The 21,456-nt window shown below is 42.5% G+C and overlaps 3 protein-coding genes and 1 pseudogene across 5 annotated transcripts; 2 read left to right on the top strand and 2 right to left on the bottom strand.

The window, feature by feature from the left end:
• Positions 1–2,503: 2,503 nt before the first annotated feature.
• On the top strand, positions 2,504–4,892 carry LOC115675468 (uncharacterized; annotated as a pseudogene).
• A 189-nt stretch (positions 4,893–5,081) lies between these two features.
• Positions 5,082–9,163, bottom strand: LOC115675467 (replication protein A 70 kDa DNA-binding subunit A). The gene is made up of 2 exons (XM_030598143.2): positions 8,624–9,163; positions 5,082–7,767 (listed from the first exon to the last, which is right to left on the bottom strand). The coding sequence occupies exons 1-2, from the start codon at positions 8,944–8,946 to the stop codon at positions 5,499–5,501; spliced, it is 2,592 nt and encodes an 863-aa protein (XP_030454003.2). The 5' UTR covers positions 8,947–9,163; the 3' UTR covers positions 5,082–5,498.
• Positions 9,164–10,493: 1,330 nt separating this feature from the next.
• Positions 10,494–11,530, top strand: LOC115675612 (ylmG homolog protein 1-2, chloroplastic). The gene has a single exon (XM_030598340.2). The coding sequence runs from the start codon at positions 10,571–10,573 to the stop codon at positions 11,315–11,317; it is 747 nt and encodes a 248-aa protein (XP_030454200.2). The 5' UTR covers positions 10,494–10,570; the 3' UTR covers positions 11,318–11,530.
• A 2,157-nt stretch (positions 11,531–13,687) lies between these two features.
• On the bottom strand, positions 13,688–20,775 carry LOC115675490 (protein CYCLOPS-like). Of its 3 annotated transcripts, none has more exons than XM_056318319.1 (11): positions 20,725–20,775; positions 18,802–18,857; positions 17,997–18,134; positions 17,746–17,794; positions 17,619–17,671; positions 16,666–17,357; positions 15,975–16,024; positions 15,854–15,899; positions 15,466–15,514; positions 14,418–14,546; positions 13,688–13,989 (listed from the first exon to the last, which is right to left on the bottom strand). In XM_056318319.1, the coding sequence occupies exons 3-11, from the start codon at positions 18,131–18,133 to the stop codon at positions 13,866–13,868; spliced, it is 1,329 nt and encodes a 442-aa protein (XP_056174294.1). In that variant the 5' UTR covers position 18,134; positions 18,802–18,857; positions 20,725–20,775; the 3' UTR covers positions 13,688–13,865. The 3 variants fall into 3 exon arrangements, with proteins under 3 accessions (XP_056174294.1, XP_030454040.1, XP_056174293.1); XM_030598180.2 differs by lacking the exon at positions 20,725–20,775 and adding an exon at positions 19,638–20,693; XM_056318318.1 differs by lacking the exon at positions 20,725–20,775 and adding an exon at positions 19,506–19,568.
• Between the last annotated feature and the right edge of the window lie 681 nt (positions 20,776–21,456).

Genomic DNA, 21,456 nt, shown 5'->3' with positions numbered 1-21,456 from the left:
CCGTTTCGACACTCGAAGCGATCACCTTTTATGGATATGATACGGGGTCAGCTTCGATTTCGAATGATCTTTTACCTATTAAAAGAGAGACAGCTACTATAAAAATACACGTTGACGAATACCGTCGCACGTGTTTAACGAGCGACGATTTCAAAATCAAATTATTTTAGTACGATCGACCTGCGTAGTAGAAATGCCTCTATCTAGTGACTTAAATTCTAGTGTTACAATAAGGATATCACTAAGACTATGATTATAATACCCTTTGAGGTTTTGTAAATCTTATGGTATTTCCATTATGAAATGATATGACGGTCTAACTTAGGCTGACACTCATTTCTAACTTTCTTAATTATAAAAACAACGTATTAATCTCTCACAACAGTGTGATACTTGGGAGATTATGATTATTTAACTATGATATATTCATGTATCAATATTTTTTTTTCTAAACAAAAAATGTACATTGCGATGTGTTCATGCATGATTTTTTTTTTTCCTTTTTCTACATAAAGCTAGTTGTACAGGGCAACAAATGGTGACGTTGCCCAACCGCCACTAACGGTATTTGATATTTTCCATGGGAACAAGAGGCTCAAATCCATTCCCCCATTTTGTGGATCATAATATGCTGTGCGAAACAAAATAAAATTTCGAGAAATAATAATAATTGCATGTAATAGTAATATGTATGTAACACGCTGGGAAAAGAAAATTCGGAAAAGAGAAAAGCAAACTTCATATTTGGTGAGCAATTTCATTGTGAAATTCAGAAATTAGCATAAGAGGAATCACGGTTCCTTTCACTTTTACAGTTTACGTTTTTGTACATAATTTTAATTGGATCGTTACTTTCTTCTTTATAAGTAAAAGAGCGCTCACTTAAACATGGAGAGAAAAATAAGAATAAATTAAATGTGTAAAGAAACTATATTAATGTACTTGTATATAAGAGAGATTGGAATTAGAATTTAAGAAAAATGGTTATTTTTATTTTTTTGATGATTTAGGGAGAATTGTTTCCTTAAAAAACTTTTTCCGTTAATCAATTAGTTTTTCATTATCTATATATCGAGAAGTTGAAAAATAATTTCCCAAAAACAGTTTTTTCTAATAGATCGTCTTTTAGAGCCGGTGCTATTTCCAACCCCTAAATAACTAAATCCAGCCCATTTACAGTAAATAGACCAAGGTGCCCTCAATCTTTCAATTGCAAATTTTAGTGACGGCCCGAATCATTCTTTTTTTCTATTTAGGATCTGTACCATAATTAAGCATTTCACATGTTTTGCTTTTTAGTATATTTAAGAAAAAGTGCGTTCTTAGATATTCCCATAACGTTTTACATGCTTCATGTAATATCATATCACCAATAGTAAGGAAAAAAGAGATTCTTTCATATGATAAAAAATCGAAAAGTCTATTGTTGATTATTGATCTTATAACAACTTATCTATTCTTTGTCCATCTTATCTCAAAAGCTCACTTTTTGAGTGAAATTTTTATTTCTTAATTTCATTAGTCTATAGTATATATATCAAGTCTCTTTATTTACAATAATATCTAGGAATACACTAGAAACATTATTTATAATAAGGCATCTTGATATTTTTTTCATAAACAGTTTGTGGATTTAAATAATGATATTTCGCTGGCATTTAAAAAAAAATTTCCATTCAATGCAATTTTTTGATTTAATTAAATTTTATATTCTAAAGTTTCACGTTGGAGAATGTCCGGTAATTTTATTTTGGAAAATCTTTAAAGAGGGGGGTTTTTTTTTTCCTTCATGTGATCATCCCATTATATGTATATGTATATAAAATAAAATCGATAAGAATGGGTTTAATGGTGATATACACAACAAAAGTGAAAATATATAAACAAGTCGATGCGTTAAAAAATTGTCAATTTTAAATGTTACCTATATTCTGCCGGACAATTTATCCATAAATTTGCTCAACGACGCAGAAAAGACCTAAGTTTCTCGGAAATTTATATTTTCAATTAAACGAACTTTTATGGAAGTAATATCTAACAATAAAAACACGGTGCCTTTAATATACACAGGAAATCTACAATAAATGGAAAATTCTTAATTATGATAAATAGATCTCTCATAGAACTAAAAAAATAAGGCAAGGAAATAAATTACGGACCACCATTTTAAATCGCAATTGAGTGGTTGAAGATAATTTTGTCATTTTGATATAAAAATCGGGTGTGGATTATAGGGGTGGAAATAGCGGCCGCCTAAAACTAAAGTAGCATGCAAATTATTATGTATCTTTACGTGATCCACGTGTTCCTCGGCCGTTGACTGACCGCAAATTCCAACAACCAAGCGAGAGCACCCTCTGGCCTTTGCCCTCCTCCTCCGTCCGTGTCGCCCACACGTTCTTTCCGGCACTTTCTCGAGATTCTTTGGATTTTCCGGCCGCGCGAGAAAATTCTTCTCTCTTTCCAGGTGAAATTCTCTGTCCCCCGATTTCCTGAATTTGGTGTTTTCACTCTCTTGCAATTCCCCCCTTCAATTTCGACATATTGAACCGTCTGTTCGCGTTCATGGCACTTGATTGCTTTCAGAGCCGAAAGCAATCGTTTTTTTCCAGTTTCGTTTGGCCTCGGGAGCTGGGACTTTTTGCTTGAGCTCTATTCAGATTCCACACGGGGGTGTGTGATAGGAGAGATGGATGCTAGATGGTCGTGTGCTTGTTTTCTGAGCTTGTGGGAACGGGTTTCATGGCAAGTTCATAGGATTAAAAGCTGGCAAAAATTATATGTGTGTTGTGCAGAGAGAGAGAGAGAGAGAGAGAGAGAGAGAGAGAGAGGTTGATTTGTTGGGTATGAGAATGCTGTGGACTCATGGGGTTCCTTGGCTTTATCTTTATGTTCAAAGGGAAGCCATTTGGAGTCAGCAAAGCACTGCTTATGTTATTATCTTTGTATGCTGATGCTAATTCCCAACGTGAATGCAGTTTTAATTGGGCTGTTGTAATTTGTTCCTATGTCCTTAGTACGTGTAACTTGTGAAACTTGCTTGATTTCAGCTGACTATAACTGTGCTAAACGTCGCTTGATTGACTGAGGTGGCTGCAGTTTCGTGTCCTGAATGTGATCGATTGTATTTCTTGACGACACCCCAGTATTAATTTTCCTTTTGCAGGTGAGTTCGTTGGCGTGAGGAGGGATGGAACTTTTGTTTAAGGGTCTCCATGAGCGTGCGCCTGATTGCGCCTTTGATGAGAAGGCCATTCAGAGATGCCCGTTTTTGAGGAACATAAACAAACCGACATGCTTTTCCTTTTCATTTCTAGATCCCCCTCAACCTGTAAGCTGTTCGTCTTCCGTTTGGATATCGTGCACCAGTATCCTTGGTTTTCTCGATCTGACAATGGCGCCGTAGGGTGACAACTTTTCTTATGTTTGGCTACGCTCAGGTACAGGGTGCCAAAGGTCCAATTTTTGAAGATGGTCCGAATTTCGACATGGCTTTTAAGCTCTTCCATGGAAAGAATGGAGTTGTCCCGCTCAATGAGAATCCTCACTTTCCTGTTGCTGAACCTATTGCTGAGCCCACACCTGAATTCAATCCCTTAGCAGCAAAAGCAGCGACTATCAGTCTGTCTGCTTTTGGTCCCGGGGGCCGTTCAGCTTCGGTCCCTTTTCTGATAAATGGAGGAAACAGAAGAAGCGGGTTGATTCGTCCGACAAGAAAGGACCGTCTTCCGAGGTAGTATACCTTTCGTCGTTGAGCTTCTATTTCAAGTATCAGAAGTTTAACCTGATGATATGTTCAACATACTGGTAAAGAGTTGTCGAATTAAAAAGCTAGTTACAACTCTGTTAATAGACAACTTTTGAAAGATACCAATGGTCTGTATGTTAAAACTGTGGTCTTAATTTTGCTTCAGAGCTTACGGGCATTTCTCGATTGTTTTGAACCTCAGAAACATGTCAAAGTATTATGTTTCGTTGATGTTATTAAAGGCTTGCTCATGCTTCGAGTTTCTTATGCAGAAAGGAAATCCAACCAATCACGAGGCACATGGAAACGAATGGTTGCAGACGGGCAACTGCCCAATAGCTAAGTCATACAGAGCTGTCAGCGGTGTCCTTCCACTGGTTGCGAAGGCTCTTCAGCCACCGCCAGGCATAAAGCTCAAATGCCCACCGGCAGTAGTCGCCGCAAGAGCCGCCCTTGCCCGGACAGCCTTGGTTAAGACGTTGCGTCCCCAACCCCTCCCTTCGAAGATGCTAGTAATTGCACTCTTGGGCATGGCAGCCAACGTGCCTTTAGGTGCATGGAAGGAGCACACAGAGAAGTTTTCTCTATCATGGTTTGTGGCGGTTCATGCGGCTGTACCCTTCATTGCCATGTTGAGAAAATCGGTCGTGATGCCCAAATCGGCTATGGCGTTAACAATTGTGGCCTCCATATTGGGCCAAGTTATTGGCTCTAGAGCTGAACGGATCAGGATGAAAGCTTCTGCTCAAAGGGCGGTGACTTCAAGCGTAATAATTGATGGCATCGCTCACTGTGGTACAAGCCAGGCAGATGTTTCCAGCATCAACTGTAGTACACAAGGAATGATGAGAAACTCGGCTCCGGCAGAAGCTCGTGGGACAGGTTCAGCATCTAGTGTTTGTTGCTAATATTTTCTGTTCGTGATTAAGATCTGGGAAGATCAACTGAGAATCATTATCGACGCGGGTTTATCCGGGTACTCTATGGTAGACGATCACAGTTACTTACGTGATGTGTTGAAGTAGTAGATACAATCTTTTGCCTCCGTGCTAAGAGGCATTGTGGTCCTGTGATATTTCATTCAGAACCTCTCTTCTTGAAGAAAGTTCACTATTACGTATCTATGAAATTCTATATTTCTGTATCCTGCTACCTTTCGGTTGCTGCAATTTGTGATTGATTTATTTATTCTTCTAGAATCATTAATAACAGTACGTGCAATTCTACTGAGTCAAGCATTTTGGTATATTACTCAACAGATCGTTCACATGCTTGAGCTTGGCTTGATGATGGTAGCAATTTTTTTCATGCCAAGAAACTTCGTTCACAAATATAAAACTAAACCGAACAAATATCTGATGATAATACTGGAGGAAAGTATAGAGAAAAATACTCGAGCTAACACATTACGAAGGACACCACTACAGTTATCAAACAAATGTCTGTGAAAAACAGCACCTCCTCATCATTATAAACGCGAACCCCCTCCCACCGCTCCTTCATAGACTTTTTTTTTTGGTTGAACTCCTTCATAGACTTGAGAATTAGTAAAGGGTAGCATTTTTCATGAAATGAAACCGCGAGTCAGCTTATTCCAACCCTTACTCCAAAAATATTCCTCACACAGCACAGGGCATCCTCCTGCATCATATTCCCTCCACGAAACACTGGAACGCCTTACCATCGTTCAAACCCAAAAGAACAAGGATAAGAAAAGGTATAAAAAAGAGCTGGCTCCATTACATTACTCTCAAAACCCACCGACCCTTTCCCTGGAAACCATCCCATACCTCCCAGGTGTTGTGGCACTGCTTCCATAGGCAGGTGGAACCGCACTTAGCCCAGGACAGTCCCTTGCCCAGTGCCCAGTTTGATTGCACTTATAGCATGTATCACCAGAACCTCCAGGAGCTCTATTCATGTATGCCCCTCCCATCGTCTGAGAAGGGCCGCTCATGATGCTCGGGCAATTTGTTGAGCTATGGCCGCTTCTCCCGCAGCTAGTGCAGCTTGAATTCATATCGAGTGGGCCAGTCATGGAAAGTCTAGCACCATTGTACTGGTTTCCATGTTGAACTGCCGAAGTAGAGTTCGCCGGTGACCTATAAGCTCCCGTACCAGCATTGTTTCCCATGGAATAGTTCCCCGCAAAAGATGAAGATTGCTTACTCTCAGCATTCCCAGTTAAAATACTGTTCATCCCGGAGTTCGAAACTAAGTTTTCCAACTTGACATCAGAAGAACCAGACCCATCTGCTCTGTTCTTCTCCAATAAATCCAGAAGAAACCTGGCCTCTGACGAGAAATTTACCTTGTCTGCTTTGACAACAGTAGACTTCACGCGTTGTTCATCACTAAAGATCTCCTCCTTCACTTTTAACTTGAATAGGAATTTGGTGAAGAAAACCTTGCGGACGATTTCTCCGAACCTCTCATCTTCATGCTCAGTTCTCAGAGAGAACAACTCCTTTGCAGACACACCCATTATTTCCTCACCACATTCCTGAAATGCAGTCACCCATGCTTGCCCAGTGTGGTCCTGAATCTGGATCTGGAGAATGTACCTGTAGTCACATTCATCAACACAGCGGTCGCACCTATCGCACCGCCATTTCCCATCGCCGTTGTTTGTAACTTTCTTGTTGCATTGGCGATCTCCAATTACAATGGGACAGGCTGTGTAACAGAAATTATCCAACTTTATATATGCAATATTGGCAGAAACTGTAATCCAATCTGGCTTCTCAGAAGTCCCTAGCTTTTCATCTTTGATTTGCGATATAGTTTTTCTTGCATCTGTCCTGCCCATGCTTGTCATTTCTCTCGATATGGATACTGTAGGGGCAGTTTTACCATCCCGCTCAAACCACTCCTTGAGCCTGCGAGCCTCTTCGATGTCAGGCTCTATAAATAACTGGCTAGTAGAAATAGTACCCACTGCCTTCCCATTAAAATCGCTGACTCTACCAGATTTCACTGCCAGTACCGGATACTGTCCAGAGTCGCACAGAATTTGCAGCCTTTGACCTTCTGCATTACAACAGTTCCCCCACAAAGTCAATTCGACACTTCGGCCAGACTCATCTTTCAAATGAAGGGTTCTTTTCTGAGTTTCAGAACCATTTTTCCTCATTATGGATGCAACCGGATTTATAGAGTGAACAACACCAATTACGTCGACAATACTGTTGCTTTCCATGCCTTCAACATCACTAATGGGATGAAAATGAAACTGCTGCCTTGGAATTTGGTTATCATCCTCATTACATGGCTGTACGATAGAGGTGGTTTCCAGATATATCTCATGATCATTTCGGAGGTGATTGAAATTCTTCTGAGCAGGTTTCAAAGTACCCCTGGAAATTAAGTACACCTTGCCCGTTTCAATCTGGTTGTAAAACTGGTCAGCGACAGCATTAAAGCATGTCACACGGATTTCCCCACCATCCGAATCAAGAAGATCAAAAGAAAACACTTTTCCATCACCACGCGGATTGTTGTAATGCCTAAGCTCACCCTTTGCAGTCACTCTGGCCTTAACTGTCCACCTGTTCTGGTAAGGGTTGAGAGCAGCTATTGGAATTATCCTAGGGGGAGCTTCATTCTTTGCTATAGGTCCTCGATTCATGTACATTGGTGGCGGTTGCTGATATGATGGCTGAGGCTGGTGGGCATAGGTATTTACAGGTGTGCGTAGAAATTCATTGGTATTATTACGGAAACCCATGTTCTGATTAGTATAGGACCCACCAAACTGAGCTGACCTAGGAACACCAGGTTCTGTGTTTGAGTACGCAGGAGCAACGGGAGCAGCATTGCCATAAGAAGGAGCAGTGCTTGTTGCAGGATACCTTCCCTGATCAATATTACTCGTGTAAGATCCACCATACGTGTTCTGTAAAGAGGGTGTGGGCAAACTTGGTTTTGCCGCTTCACTTCCAGGAACTTTCGCCATTACAGGTTCTCCAATAAGATCATGCTTGTCAAGTACAACGTCCAAGTCAACAATAACGATAATCCTGCTTGCAAAAATCAGATTGAACATGAGGTCTAATTTAACAAAGAGGAAATACAGCTGAAGAACTGAGGTACACTGAAAGCAAATAAACTTTTGTCACTTGAATACAACAATAACAGCAGCAATGCGAATAAAGACAGTGACAACAAACACAACCACAACAATTAATTGCCCAATTTCCTTCCAACAAGGCTCTAAGGACACAAACTCTTTAGCTCCCCCCATTTTCCTTCACTTCTCAGCAACAGCTCAAAAATACACATGCAAAAAAATCTTTAAGGGGGTCAACTTGAGTTGCTACTACATCCAGACAGAGCACTCAATCACAATAACTCATAACATACCTTGTTTGTGTACTAAATATCTGATCCTCCAAATTTATCGTCAATGTCCAATTTTTCTAATCCATAATCAATAACTTGCACTGCCTTAGACCAATAGCTATAAAAACAAAGTAACCCGCAAACCAAAAAACACTCTGCAAATGCAGGAGAGAGTTCAATGGATGGCAGCCCAGTTGAAATTCCCCTAATCACATTCTTAGGTATTTGATGCCCAATAACACCAACCTCAGAACTGCAACTTTTAACCCAAAAAAGCCGTCGCTTCAACAATCAATGGCATATGTTATGCCCTTTTTGCACCTGCGACAACTGAAAACTCATTCTGCTTCCCTCCCCTAAATACCTGAAGACAAAATAGTCTATCCAAACAACAAAGTCGAACCAATTCCAACCAACAGAAACCCCCAAAAAAAATGGATAAAAAAAAAAAGGATTTACACAAACAAACAACAAAAGCGCGCGGCTTCATGGATGGGGGGGGGGGGGGAAGAAAGGAACGATCGCATCACGTACAGTCGATCCTTGACGGGGCTGCAGACGAAGTGATTCATCCTGATGATGGAGCCCTTCTGCAGCCGCCCCGAGTCAACCAGGTGGTTGTGCTGCGTCGCGAGCATGCCCTGCTGCATGTGGGTCCCGTCGGACAGCACCATCCGGAACCTCTGCCTCTCCCGCTCCACGCCGCCGCTCGGGTTCTGGTTCTGATTGCTCGGGGTCTTCACCATCTTCATGTCCACCACCTGCACCACCGGCTTCACCTCGCTCTCCCCGACGAGCTCGCGCTCGCAGATCTTCCATATCGCGCCATCCGTGAGCTTCGCAGCCACCGACGACATCACCGGACCGGCGAGGGGGGCCGTCGTCGCTAGGGTTACGGGAGTGAAGAGAGAGTGTTCGAGAGATCGGCGAGAGGAAATCGATCGATGGCTGGAGTGAGAGAGGGAGTGGGGAAATTTTCAAAACCCTAAAAGAGGAGGGATGGGAAGCGCCATTTCTGGGTTTTGGGAGGGAAACTGAAATGTGGCGGACTCCTTTTGGGGGAATTAATTCGCGCGGTCGCTATTTATATATATTTGATAGTGCGTGCGCGCGTGCGAGTGGCGTGCGGGGGTACCCTGGAATTCCAATTTTGCCCATTTGGAGGTTTGTGCTTGTGACTTCCCGTGGAATGCCATGACAATCTTTTTTGGATACGCGATTTTGGGAATTTCTTGCCGAGGTCCGGTGAACCCGGTGAATTATAGCCGTTAATCTCGTGCGAAGCTTATACAGGGCTCACATGATACTCACGAGATCAGTTACCATGAATGACGTATTCCTTTATTATTATAAAGAAAAATACCACCAAAAATCTCAAATTATGTCATTTGTGACGCGAAAAATCTCAAATTATGTCGCTTGTGACAAATTTACCCTAAACTTTTTTTTGTGATATGAAAAATCCCAAAATATGCCACTTGTGACATATTTACCTAACAATACTTTGACCCATGGGCATTTTCGTCTTTTTCCTTTTTCTATTTTTTCTTTTCTTTTCTTCTCTCTTCCCTCCGCCCGGCGGAGGGAAGCCGGTGAGGGCTGCCTTCGCCGGATCCGGCTAGGGCGACCCTCGCCGGCGTCGAGTGAGGATCGCCCTCGCCTGGGCGAGAGAAGACAGCCTCGCCCGACGCTGGCGAGGGCAGCCCTTGCTTGAGACGGGCAAAGTCGCCCTCGCTAGATCCGGCGAGGGCCGCTCTCGCCCGACGCCGGATTTGGCAAGGGCAACTTCGCCTGACTCAGGCGAGGGCTGCCCTCGCCGGCTTCCCTTCGCCATAGCCGACGGAGGGAAAAGAGAAGAAAAGAAAAAAAAAAAAGAGGAAAAAAACATAAAAAAAAAAGAAAAAGACAAAAATGTCCATGGGCCAAAGTATTGTGGGGTAAATGTGTCACAAGTGGCATAGTTTGGAATTTTTCGTGTCGCAAAAAAAAGTTCATGGTAAATTTGTTACAAGTGGCATAGCGTGTGGTTTTTTGTGGTATTTTCCCTTATTATAATTGACATTACCGCTTCAATCAAATCATTACCATCATCTCATTCAGAAAAAAACTTTTATTTTGCCGCTCCTATCATTATAATATTTCCCCCACCTGTTGCCGCCATCCTCGCTGCCACCGTCACAGCGCTGCCGCCGCCACCGCTACCGCCGCCATCATCATCGCGTGACCGCCGCTACTGGCTCCGTCAACGCATCGTCGGGGTCGCTGCTTCCCCAAAAAAAAATTATGTTGGGCCGAACCAGGCCCAACTGTGCTGCCCATAATGGGCCGACCCGGTGGACGTGCGGGCTTCGTTTATTGGGCCCGGATAAGGGGCGTCGTTGTATAAAGGGCGCATCGCGTCGTGTCCGTCATCGGTTTTCTCGGGCAAGAATAAATCCTGCTGTTTTCTCGCTCTATTTTCCGGGAAAATCTACAGAAGCCATGGCTTCCTCCACCCTCCTCCTCCACTCTCGAACCCTCCTCCCGCCGAGACAAAACCCTCACCCTATCGCCTCTCGCGAGCCCAAGCCCCAATCCATCCATCTCCTCCGTCTCAGCTCCCTCCCCAAGCCCCGCACGCTCTCCCTCTCCCCGACCACCTCCAGACCTAACCTCACCGCCAGGGCCGCCGCTTCCTCGCCGCCGGCGATCGCTCCCGCTCCGCCGCCGCACGCCAAGCTCGGCGAATCGATCCGCACCGTGAGCTCAGTGCTCGCCCTGGCGGTAGGCGTGTCGATTTCGATTGCGAGGCTGGTCCAGAAGCTCCCGGTCGATAAAGTCCTCGCCTTGCTGTCGAAATTGAGCCCCGGCCCTCAGGAGCTCGCCGCGGCCCGAGAGCTTGGAGGGAGCCTGTCTCGCGCGGCGGGGCCGCTGTTCTTCGCGGCGCTCCGCGACCGCCCCAGCGGGTACCTGAACACGCCGCTGACGGTGGTCGCCGCGGGCCTGGCGAAGTGGCTCGACATCTACAGCGGGGTTCTGATGGTTAGGGTTCTGCTCAGTTGGTTCCCGAACATCCCGTGGGAGCGGCAGCCGCTCTCGGCGATTAGGGACTTGTGCGACCCGTACTTGAATCTGTTCAGGAATATTATTCCGCCGATTTTCGATACTTTGGACGTGAGTCCGCTTTTGGCTTTCGCGGTGTTGGGGACTCTCGGTTCGATCCTGAATAACAGCAGGGGAATGTATTGAATAACTGGAGAAGATTGGTGTGGATAGTATGGTGGGAAATTGGGTTGGTGGATGGTCGTTATAGTGAGTGAAAACACATTTGCGTTTGTTGAATTTAGATTTCATCAGCTGCTTTGTATGATTGTAGACTGAGTATTAGTTGCTGTTGTACGCCACAGTGGTTATATTGGTTTTGCCAAGCTAATATAAATTTTGGAAATTTTGAAGTTCTAATGGTAAGCTGAGGTAATACCTATTCAAAAATTTTGGGTATGTGCTGTTGTCTGCAATAATTTCTGTTCTTCTTGGTTAGTCTGGACGGACTGCTTTATCTCGTACTTGAGCATTTCTATTTGCATATTGGTTGTGTAGCGAAAATGGTGAATTTGATTGGACTTTGGAATTGGGTTGAGCACTTTAACGGTGTGGAACACGGAGTGAGGTCAAAGTTTCTGATGCTGAGTGCCGGACGTTCTTTCGGTTTTATTGTCTAGATGACTTCTCAAAGTAGTGTATATCGGGACTTTCATGCAGAAACTGGTAGTCTAGACTTCTCTGTTGACTTTATGGTGAAGTACCAACTAGTTGAACTTCTTTAGTCACAGCTTTCACTGTATGCGGTACATATTCAATCCATGTGCGATCTTCGCAAGTCTAAGTCCAACCCTATGCCTTCACTGGCGAAATTTTTTTGGAAAAAACCCCTATTTATTTGCATGTGCATGCAGGGTCCAGTGAGTTAGGCCACTGCTGTATAAATGTTGATGTATGTAACTGCAGTTCCTTCATAGTTTCCAATGTCAAATGTTTTCTTGTCCAAGTATCTTTCTTTAAAACCTAATAAGTACTAGGGAAATAAAGCCTTGGAGAGTATTTCACCGGTGCTGGGCTTTTTGGAACCTGTTTGTAGATATCTCTCGATGTTGCTACTTTTGCCATCTGGTTGTTATCTTTGGCACATGGAAAAAAAAAGGAAATTCTCTTGCTGCTAGAGCATTTCCTGTTCTACAGTATGCACTAGACATGCATTTTTGGCTGGCAAATGATATATCTGTTGCATATGAAGTGTCTTCTGTGTGGCCTTTTTGTTCATCATCTTTACTTTGTCAGCTTTCACTATCACGTTAGATGACATAATAGGATCAGACCTTTGTAACCACTTTTGATGCTTTATAAAGTTGGAACAAAGGAATTTGTCTGCTTGCTGGCATTGAACCAAATGTTCAGAGTTTGTAAGGTTAATCTTGGGAAGTAATGCTTAGCTGCATCATATGATGGGAAGAAGAAAAAGCACTGCAGACAGCTTCAGCATCCAATGACGATTAATTTTGCAGAAGGAAGATTGTTTGGCTGGCAAACACTGTCATTTGCTTTCATTTTTCTTCTAGAGCTTTCATTCAGATTATCACTCTGTAATTGTACGTCTCCCTCTTTTACTGAAGATTTTTAATTGCTACTTTGGGGAATGTCTGGCTAGAATAAGCAACGACTTGAATCTGAGTAAGGGGTTTGGAGGGTTTTGATTAGGTTATGCACTGATGAATTGATAGGAACCAAGGGTGAAACTCCTTTTCGGGACCTTGGCTCATTTGATAGAGGCGACATTTCTCTGAACACTGGAAATTGTGCTGGTTTTAATAACTGGAAAGAAGAGTGAAGCGCCTCTCTTTTGAATCACCAAGCCAGATGGTCCAGCCGCGAAAGCACCCACCGTGTTTCCTATAGATCACAAGTTTAAGGTGCAGGAAGCCCATGAGTCAATCCTCACGTAAAAGAGCGCTCTTCATGTTGGCACGTCGCTGGAGCTATGGTGACGAGCTCGCCCTTCTAGATGTCTCAACTCTGGGGATCGAGACTTTGTGAATAGTAGTTATGGCTCAACCGAACATTTTGCAATGGGTCTGAAACTCTTGTCGTAATCCTCGAAGAGGGTTGCTACGATTAGTTGCCCTCTGACTTTCCAGCGAGAACAACTGTATATTTGCTTTGTACTTCTTGCTAGAAATGAGTAGAGGAAAAAAAACAAGCAAGCTATCCTATTCCTCATTTAGTTGCTGCTGTGCATGATTCTTACTTTTCCAACAAAATGTCGACCTCGAGGTTCATTTTGTGCATGACGCCATAAAATTGCAGGACATAAAGAGAAGAAAGGCAAAACCAAAAATGCAAGCGAAGGGGCAGCTATAAATTGTCTTCAAAACTAAGGTAGGACAAGTTTCATCATCCAACTCACTCGCCTTTCACAAAATTACGAAGACTTTGCAACATGAAAGCTTGATTCCTTTTCATCTGGACCAACAAAAAAAAATCGGTTCCCCGCGATTCAGAGTCTTTCAATTGACAAAAATGGCAAGTCATTCACTGTCAGATTCCTGCCGATTAAAGAGAGCATTAAGGAACATAGTATTAGCATTAACCCGAGCAACGTTTTAGTCATTGAACAGTCAATATAGGGCATCCCAACTGGTAACGGGGCTTGTTGAGAGTTCCCCGCGGGACTCTTGCTTATGCCCGATCGAGGTATAATTGATATGAGATGGACAAGCCTTACAAAGGCAGAAGGGAATATTCACATATTTCCAGAATCCGAATGGATCCTCTCAATAACTTCTAAGAGCCGCTCTTTTTCTTCTGTCAGGTCTTCATTCTGCTTTTGCAACTCTTCTATCTGCTTGGTCTGTTCAGAATCCTTTCTGAAGGAAGGATCAAGGAGAGAATCCCTTGTTAATAAATTGAAGAAACAAAAGACTGATTCACAAGACAACATTAGAATGGAGGAGCGGAGCATCAATTTATCAAGGTCTACCACCAAAAGAGCCCCTTAGGAATGATTGGTAATTTGACTTGACTCGAGCACACTATCCACTAGTTCTATCCTTGCTTAATTTATGCACATATAGGTGCCCCCTACATTTATTGCATTAAAGAAAATCGAGAAAAATATAATCAACCAAAACTCACCATAATTAGAATTCTTTTCTTTTTTTTTGGTCGGATCATAATTAGAAGTTCAATACAGTTCAACTTGGCAGGATTTCTTAATGTGTCTTTTAAGAAATGCATAAGAAGCTGAAAGCATGATGACTTCTGTAAGTAAACAGCAAAGGTTCTCATCTTTTACCTATTCATGAAAGACAAATTAAGTTTGAGGGATCTGACTTCCTTCTCAAGATTTTCGCACCGCTTCAAGATAGATTGGATATCTGCCGGAATTGCTGATGTCGAGTTCCTCTCCTTTGCCTCTGCCATTCTACGCAAAGCAAAACTTTAAGTTAAGACAGCCTCAGCACTTCTATATAGTGTGGATTCATCTGAACATCACTGGGCAGAATGGATCAATTACAATCTTATGCTCATGCTTTGGTGGTGCAACTAACTTTCACCTTGAGAGAGAGGACGTTAAGCAACGACAGGAAAGAGCAAAAGGTGTGTACAGGTGGACAAAACTCTTATTGTAGCTCCTTCCAGCAGACATAAGAAATTTGTCTATGTTTCTGAAAACATTTTCATCTAACATAGTCTAAGTGACTAAGGCTGCATGGCACTGTCTCCCTTCCAGGCCTCACTCCTCAGGAATATGAGGCTTAATTTGGTCAATGATCTCTCACTTTAATAGTATTCCTTATTTCCATAACATCTGCATGACAAAAGGCAAGATTATGCCCTTCACATCATTCTTAAATTGGATTTCCCAATAACTATTAAGGAAGATCAAGAAAACCTTTGAGGCCTTGGTGGTAGTGTAACCGTGACAGTACCTTCTCGTGAGTCTACACTTTATGCCACTGACTGCAATTCTATGAGAATGTTTACAGTCGTACCCAACTGATGCACTAGGAAGAGAGAGAGAGAGAGAGAGAGAGAGTCTAACTGCTACAACCTTTATGGTTGAATGCAATTTGCAAGTTTTACGCTTCTAACTGCTCTAGTTAGAAGTTGTCAGCTATCTTCTAGATGTTCAATCAAGGAAAAAAATCCATGTGAGAGAGAAGACTACCCTGCATTTCTGCTCAATGCTTGCACCTTCTTTAATATAATTAATGTTTTAAGACGACTATTGCAAACTAGAGGCCATTATTATGTCACTAGTTTCTTCTGATGTTCAATGGAACATAAAACCACAGTCAATTCTCTATCAAAAAAATATTGTGCTGATGCAGTATACTTACTTTCTTGATCGTTCCACTCTACGCTTTTTTGTTGGATCCCCTTTATCCCCTGCAGAAATGACGGCATCATTAAAAGGCTGCCATATTGATGAATTTGCACACCGAAAACGTTTAACTAATGTTTAAAAATGATAAGATAGATTTTGCAGGGTCTAGGATAGAAAAATAAGAGAGAAAGACAACCAAAACCCTATATACCCTATTTGACTACCACCTACTAACTACTGACCAATTCAACTTAATATATCTCAACAGCATGAAAGACATCAGGGAAATTAAGTTTTGATAGTTTGCTGTAAGTGAAAATGAGATATATTGCTGTTTCTTTAATAAAGCAAGCATCTACCTGAAATTATAAAAAGTACTTATTTAATATCTAGAATGTTACCTGAACCAGTAGATGAGACAGATCCATAACGCACCAGATTTCCCCTCTGTTAAACTCAGCCAGATGAGAGAGAGGAAAATATAAGTGTTAAATTTGTTAAATTCGAAATCAATGGATATACCTTTTGATCATCTTTCAAATTGTCGATTATCCGTTCTCTGAAATCTGCACCTGGTAAAGAAATTTGTTTACAAACATCTTAGCTTTGAGAAATGACATGTTGCCTTTGATAATCCAAAGACCAGACAAATAAGATAATACAATTTGCAGATCTTGATCAGAGAGAAAATAGAATATATCCAGAACATTTTTTCATTTCATGCTGCACCAATAAATCCAATGGACTTACTTTCTACAAAGATACATGTTAGTTTATGTTTCTGCGAGATACAAATATTTATTCATGTACGTAACTATTAGGTGTATAAGCTGACTAGAGTTGCCAGAAAGATTTGCTGTATATTTGGTAAGGAAGAGAAATCTAGACTGGACATGGAACATTCTAAAAACGGTGATAATGAAATTTCACTCCTTTCACCAGTATTGAGACAGCACTGATTACGACAATTGAGTAACCACCTTCCTGCTCCTTTTGAAAGAAGCTGGAATAATGAAATCTGCTCCTTGGATACGGAGAACGAGAAGAGCATTATTACGCTAACCATATTTGGACACTTCTCTGATGCTTAAAGTGAAGGCCATCAGCGCAATTATTTCCATGCACAATATTAGTCCAGAATCGAGGTCAATCAGGATATGATAACTTGAACTGCTCGATGACTTAAATTGTAAAAATGACGTCAGTCCTGTACCTTTGGCCCTTGAACCATTTTCTGGACTTATAGTGTTTCCAACATTCTTCCTGGAGCTCTCGCAAACGCTTAGAGTTTGGCTCGAGTTGCTGGGACCATCACATGCATCAAATCCAGAGGAAACTATAGGAGCAGCAGCAGAAGACTCACTCTGTGAAGGTTCTTGGGAAACTGCTCTCACATTAAATGGATTTCTGGTATTTATCAATTGTTCAAAGTCGAGGTCCATAGATCTTTCAACATTTGGTAGAACAGGTAAATCTTCGGCCTGTCCTTGAGAGGCTTCATGAAACATCAATGACATTTCATGAATATGATCTCCTTGTCCTTGATGGAAGCTAGTATTGGCAAGAACTTCTTGAGCTTGAAAGGACCCCTGAGAGCAATCCTCAAAAGTTTCTCTCTCAATTTGATTAGCAAGCTTCTTGCGTTCTAGTGTACCCTTTAGCATGCTGACCACAGAAGAAACTCTATCCAAATTGTTGACTGGTTGTGCATTCATGCTGGATGAGGATGAATTGGATGGAGAAACAAATGTTCCCAACTGCTCGGGCATCTCTCCCATTGAGAGATCACCAAAGCCGCTATTGTTGTTGGGCTCTTGTTTCATTTTGACACCATGCCCAGATCCACTGTTTGTCACTTCCATTGGCACTGTGCCTTGAGTGCTCTGCATTGCAGCGTACCTCCTTCTGCAGGAAGGTCATACACATCGAGATGAAAACTTTTGCAATTAAATATATTGAAAAGAAAATTTGGAGATGCAGACTCTTTTTATGACCCATTGAATTTCAAAAATCACAGCCCAGTGCTTCAGTGTTTTGAAGAATCAAACTGGCAGGAACCTCTAACGTGCTTTCCGTAATGTGCAACAAGAGACTCTTCAGAACCAACTTATGTCTCCAGATCTCTACTGCTTGTTACTAGAAAAGTTACATTAGGAAGCACAATACCGTAATTCAGAAGATCGGCTTCTCGTCATTGGTTGTGAACTTTGAAACCAAGCCTGCATGAAGGGTGGATATTAAGAATCAATCACTGCTGAAGTAAAAATTCTCAAATCACTGTAAGCTCACTTACCTTGGCAAGATACAGGTTACTAGCCTGCCATCCTCTTTCAGCAGCATTCCTGATGCATAGTTCAAATCATGGTGAGTAAATGAGACAATCAATTACACATTGACAGAATAACTTCTACTTTTAGAGGAAAATTATGAGACACTTTTAATAGATGCTCCATTGTTTATGGCCTAAATGTCCTATATCAGGATTAATCATCGAAAGTGAGAGCCTCTTTACGAGAGCTGCTACAGGAGAATTTCTAGTTCAACCTGCTTGAAGTTTGGCTTAGGTCCCCCGGAATTTCTTCGGCAATGGAGCAAGTTTGTGAAAGCAAGTCATTGCTTCTTTTCTTTTGCAGAATGTCTCGTTGTTCTTGATTTGATACATTTGCTAGTTCTGTGGACATCCTGAAGGCAGAAACATGTACATGCGCTTTAAGGAAATTACAGATCACATAAGAAAGCAGTAACAGTTTTTTCAGTAATAGTTTTTTTTTTTTTTTTTTTGGTAACCCAGGGAACCCCCGCACGGCCGACAGCCGGGAGGTAAACCCTGGAGGCGACACGTGCTAGCCACCACACACGTGCACCGGTTAAGTCACCCTGCGGCGCCCGGGATTCGAACACCCAACCTTTTGCGAGAGGAAGAGTGCCCTTTCCAGCAGCGCCACCCAGGCGGGTGGTTTTTTTCAGTAATAGTTCGTGCACAATGAATGCAAGAATTTTATGCTACAAGTCAAAATCCACAGATACTCAACTGGACAATGCCACAATCCTAAATGGATAAAGCATTCCATTTTCTAGGACTAATCTGCGGCTTCAAGAATACACCCTAACAAGAAGTTCCCACTATCCACTAACAGTTTATGCAGCTGCACCAACTGCCACTCTACAGAACCATACATGAAATATTCACCTCATATAGCTCCCCATTTAATTCTTTCAAAGCCCTTGGGTCTTATGGAGAAGAAACACAAAAGTAGCTAAAATATACTTTTGCAGAACATATTTGCATTGAGAGGTAAAATGAGGGGAAAAGGGGAGAATGAAAGGTCAAGAACTTTTATAGAATCACCTCCTTGATGCCTGCCGTGTACAATGTGCTGCACCTGGTGAATTGTAGCCATGACTCTGTAAATAGAGGAAAGTCAGTACAGTCCGAAAGAACAAAGAGGTTTCTTGAAAAACAAACTTTAGGCTAAAAACTTCTCAAGAATCACTCAAGTATTTTCATAAAAACAGGAAACCACTTTCACTTATGCATTAGTGGGTAATACGTCCCATCTGATGCCTCAATTATCCCGCCTCTACTGGACCATAATTCTTGCTATACTTGTCAATGCTCTGTTGCACACATTTAACCAGCCACCATCAAAACTACATTAAGCCACTTTTGTTGCTACCGAAGAGTGAAAATTCCGGCTCTCATCGTGTTCATTTTAAAACGAGAATAAGGCTCATGCTCGCCTAATTGATAACCCAACTTCCCACTTAGGTACTCACACTCCTTCAAATTGCCAAAAGGAAAAAGAGAACGACACTGATAATGTCATACTTCTGCAAAACATTGCTGAACTACTCTTAGATCTTGAGGAAGTGAGTGACTTATTTCAAGCAGAAAGGAACCAAATTCTCCTACAAACCACTATACTTTAACTTTGTGAAAAAAAATCCAGCGTGTTGTCAAAGATTTTTGTGAAGAAAGATTAGTAAACCAGTGGCGATTGTTGTGACTTCTATAAACGAAACTACTGTGCATGGTTGAGTACTGATGATGACCGTGGTTTGATTGGTAAAATCTTGAAAAGCTTCAAAATGACTCCCCATCTGAATGGATCACATACTTCAATCTTGAACAGTGGCTGTAAGTGAAAAGTCAAAGCCGCTAAACGAAGATATGCACACTCTTGCCTCTGCATTAGTGAGCCAGCTTTTGAAGAGCTCCTCGCTATCTGTGCGAAAGTTTTGAGATAAATTCTTGAATCCCAACATCTCCATTGTCGGTATGGGCATTCCAACTGAGCTCTCCATCAGGGCTTTGAGGAACATCTCCTCACTAGAATTTCTGTAAAATCCCGAGAACCCCCTTCCCTCCATGTCAAGAAAGCCTTTTTCTCCTTCACTCCTCTAAACTGAACTAAAAGCAATAAAATCCTTCTAGCTTTCTGAAAGATCTATTGCTAGTGTTTCCCTTGTTTCCCTCTAATGCCACTTTTCCCCCACCCCCGACAGCTTGTACCCACTCGTACAACAAGTAAACTGGCGACAAAAACGAGCTCAAGCAACACCAACTTGCGACGGATCGAAACTTTGCGATCACGCAATCAAAGTTTCCTTTCCGCAAAGCGCCTTTAAATGAAGCAGGCAGGCAAACTATACACCGAACTAATTGCGCATCTACTGATTCAGGACTTCAATACAGACTCAAAATCGCGACTAACTGCCTCCGACAAACAAGCTCATATAATCGGCAGACCAATTCGCACCGGGCAGAACAACGAAGCACCGCGCTCTCCCCTAAACAAGGCAAGAATACGACGACTACCAATTGGAACCAATTCAACCCGAGCCAGACACGCACGCGATAACAAAGGTCAGCAGCAGGCTGCCCCAGAAGCCCGATTTCAAAACCTAGACGAGACGCTATCGCACTCAGATATTATATTCACCCGAAAAAAAAAACCCGAGCATTGTTAAGCATTTCGGACCGTCTAAACACAGCTCCAGCGCCAATAAAATAATCAGGACAGAGACGGAATCCGAATCGTTCCTGAGTTCGACAAGATTCCAGCACGGACTTGTCATCTTCCGCCGGATCAAAATGGACAAGTCCGTGCCGGAATGCGGTAAAATGGAGCTGGAAATCGGCAGCGGAAGACGCGATCTTTGGTGGAATTTATCGCGCGAATGACGTGCATTTCGACAAGAGAGGTTGGAAAAGGTACTCTTCTTTGACAAGATTTAATAAAGAAAAAGGGAGGGTTTAAGAGAGTAGTACCTGAGGGAGAGAGGTGAAGAAGAAGAAGAAGTGAGGTCAGCCATGAAAGAGACCCTCGAGCTCGGTTTTCTGTTATTTTAAAGGAGGGTGGCCGTTGAGAAGGCGCCTTTCGGGAGAGGGAGGTGTTCCGGTGTGGCGCTCGTGTACCGCAAGCGATGGTGCTTCGGGCGTCCCGTGCCGACACGTGGGCAAAATTTAATCCTCCCGTCAATTTGGGGATCAAGAGAAATTGGGAAGAAGGAAAGTTGGAGTAGAAAATTAACGAGATATGTGCACTAGAAGCCCTAAAACTTATTACCAAAGTTGGTGTAGCCCCGGTGAGGGCCTGCAGGTCCCAGCTCGCCCCAGATGTGAGTGAGGGTCGTGCCCTCCGCCAGATCGGGGGCTGCAAACCCTCACTGGGCTTTGGGAAGGCCCTGGCGACCTCCACCGGCCCTTCCTGGCGGCTGTGACGGTACAAGCGATCACATTTAGAAAAATATATTTTAAATCATGTCATTTTTCGTGAAATAAATGGAGTTTAAAATTTTCAATTTCCCCTTCAACTTTTCTTTGCCAGCCCTATCAAAAAATAAATCATTGCTCACTCGGTAATGTTGATATGGAGTGTGGAGCAGATAAACTGTTGAAAGCATCTAAGTAGTAAGCTCATCCTACGATGAGTGCTCTCTTATTTTGACTTCCTTGTACCCTTTAGTAGCATAGCCGAAAAAGCAAAGGCTTCTCTGCCCT

Source organism: Syzygium oleosum, unplaced genomic scaffold (genome assembly GCF_021117445.2).
Source record: "Syzygium oleosum isolate NSW1041296 unplaced genomic scaffold, Sole_v2.1 Sole_v2.15, whole genome shotgun sequence".
NCBI classification, from domain to species: Eukaryota; Viridiplantae; Streptophyta; class Magnoliopsida; order Myrtales; family Myrtaceae; genus Syzygium; species Syzygium oleosum.
The sequence above is the reverse complement of the archived record's forward strand: the minus strand, read 5'-3'. Positions and strand labels throughout refer to the sequence as shown.

Bases quoted from the DNA above. Each gene is read 5' to 3' on its own strand.
- LOC115675490 (XM_030598180.2), bottom strand. From the start codon at position 19,823: ATGGAGGGAAGGGGGTTCTCGGGATTTTACAGAAATTCTAGTGAGGAG. The intron at 18,135-18,801 runs GTGATTCTATAA...TTCTGCCTTCAG, and splicing joins ACACGGCAGGCATCAAGGAG to GATGTCCACAGAACTAGCAA. The intron at 17,672-17,745 runs GTAAGTGAGCTT...CCCTTCATGCAG, and splicing joins GTAACCTGTATCTTGCCAAG to GCTTGGTTTCAAAGTTCACA.
- LOC115675467 (XM_030598143.2), bottom strand. From the start codon at position 8,946: ATGTCGTCGGTGGCTGCGAAGCTCACGGATGGCGCGATATGGAAGATC. The intron at 7,768-8,623 runs GTACGTGATGCG...TTTTGCAAGCAG, and splicing joins AGCCCCGTCAAGGATCGACT to GATTATCGTTATTGTTGACT.
- LOC115675612 (XM_030598340.2), top strand. From the start codon at position 10,571: ATGGCTTCCTCCACCCTCCTCCTCCACTCTCGAACCCTCCTCCCGCCG.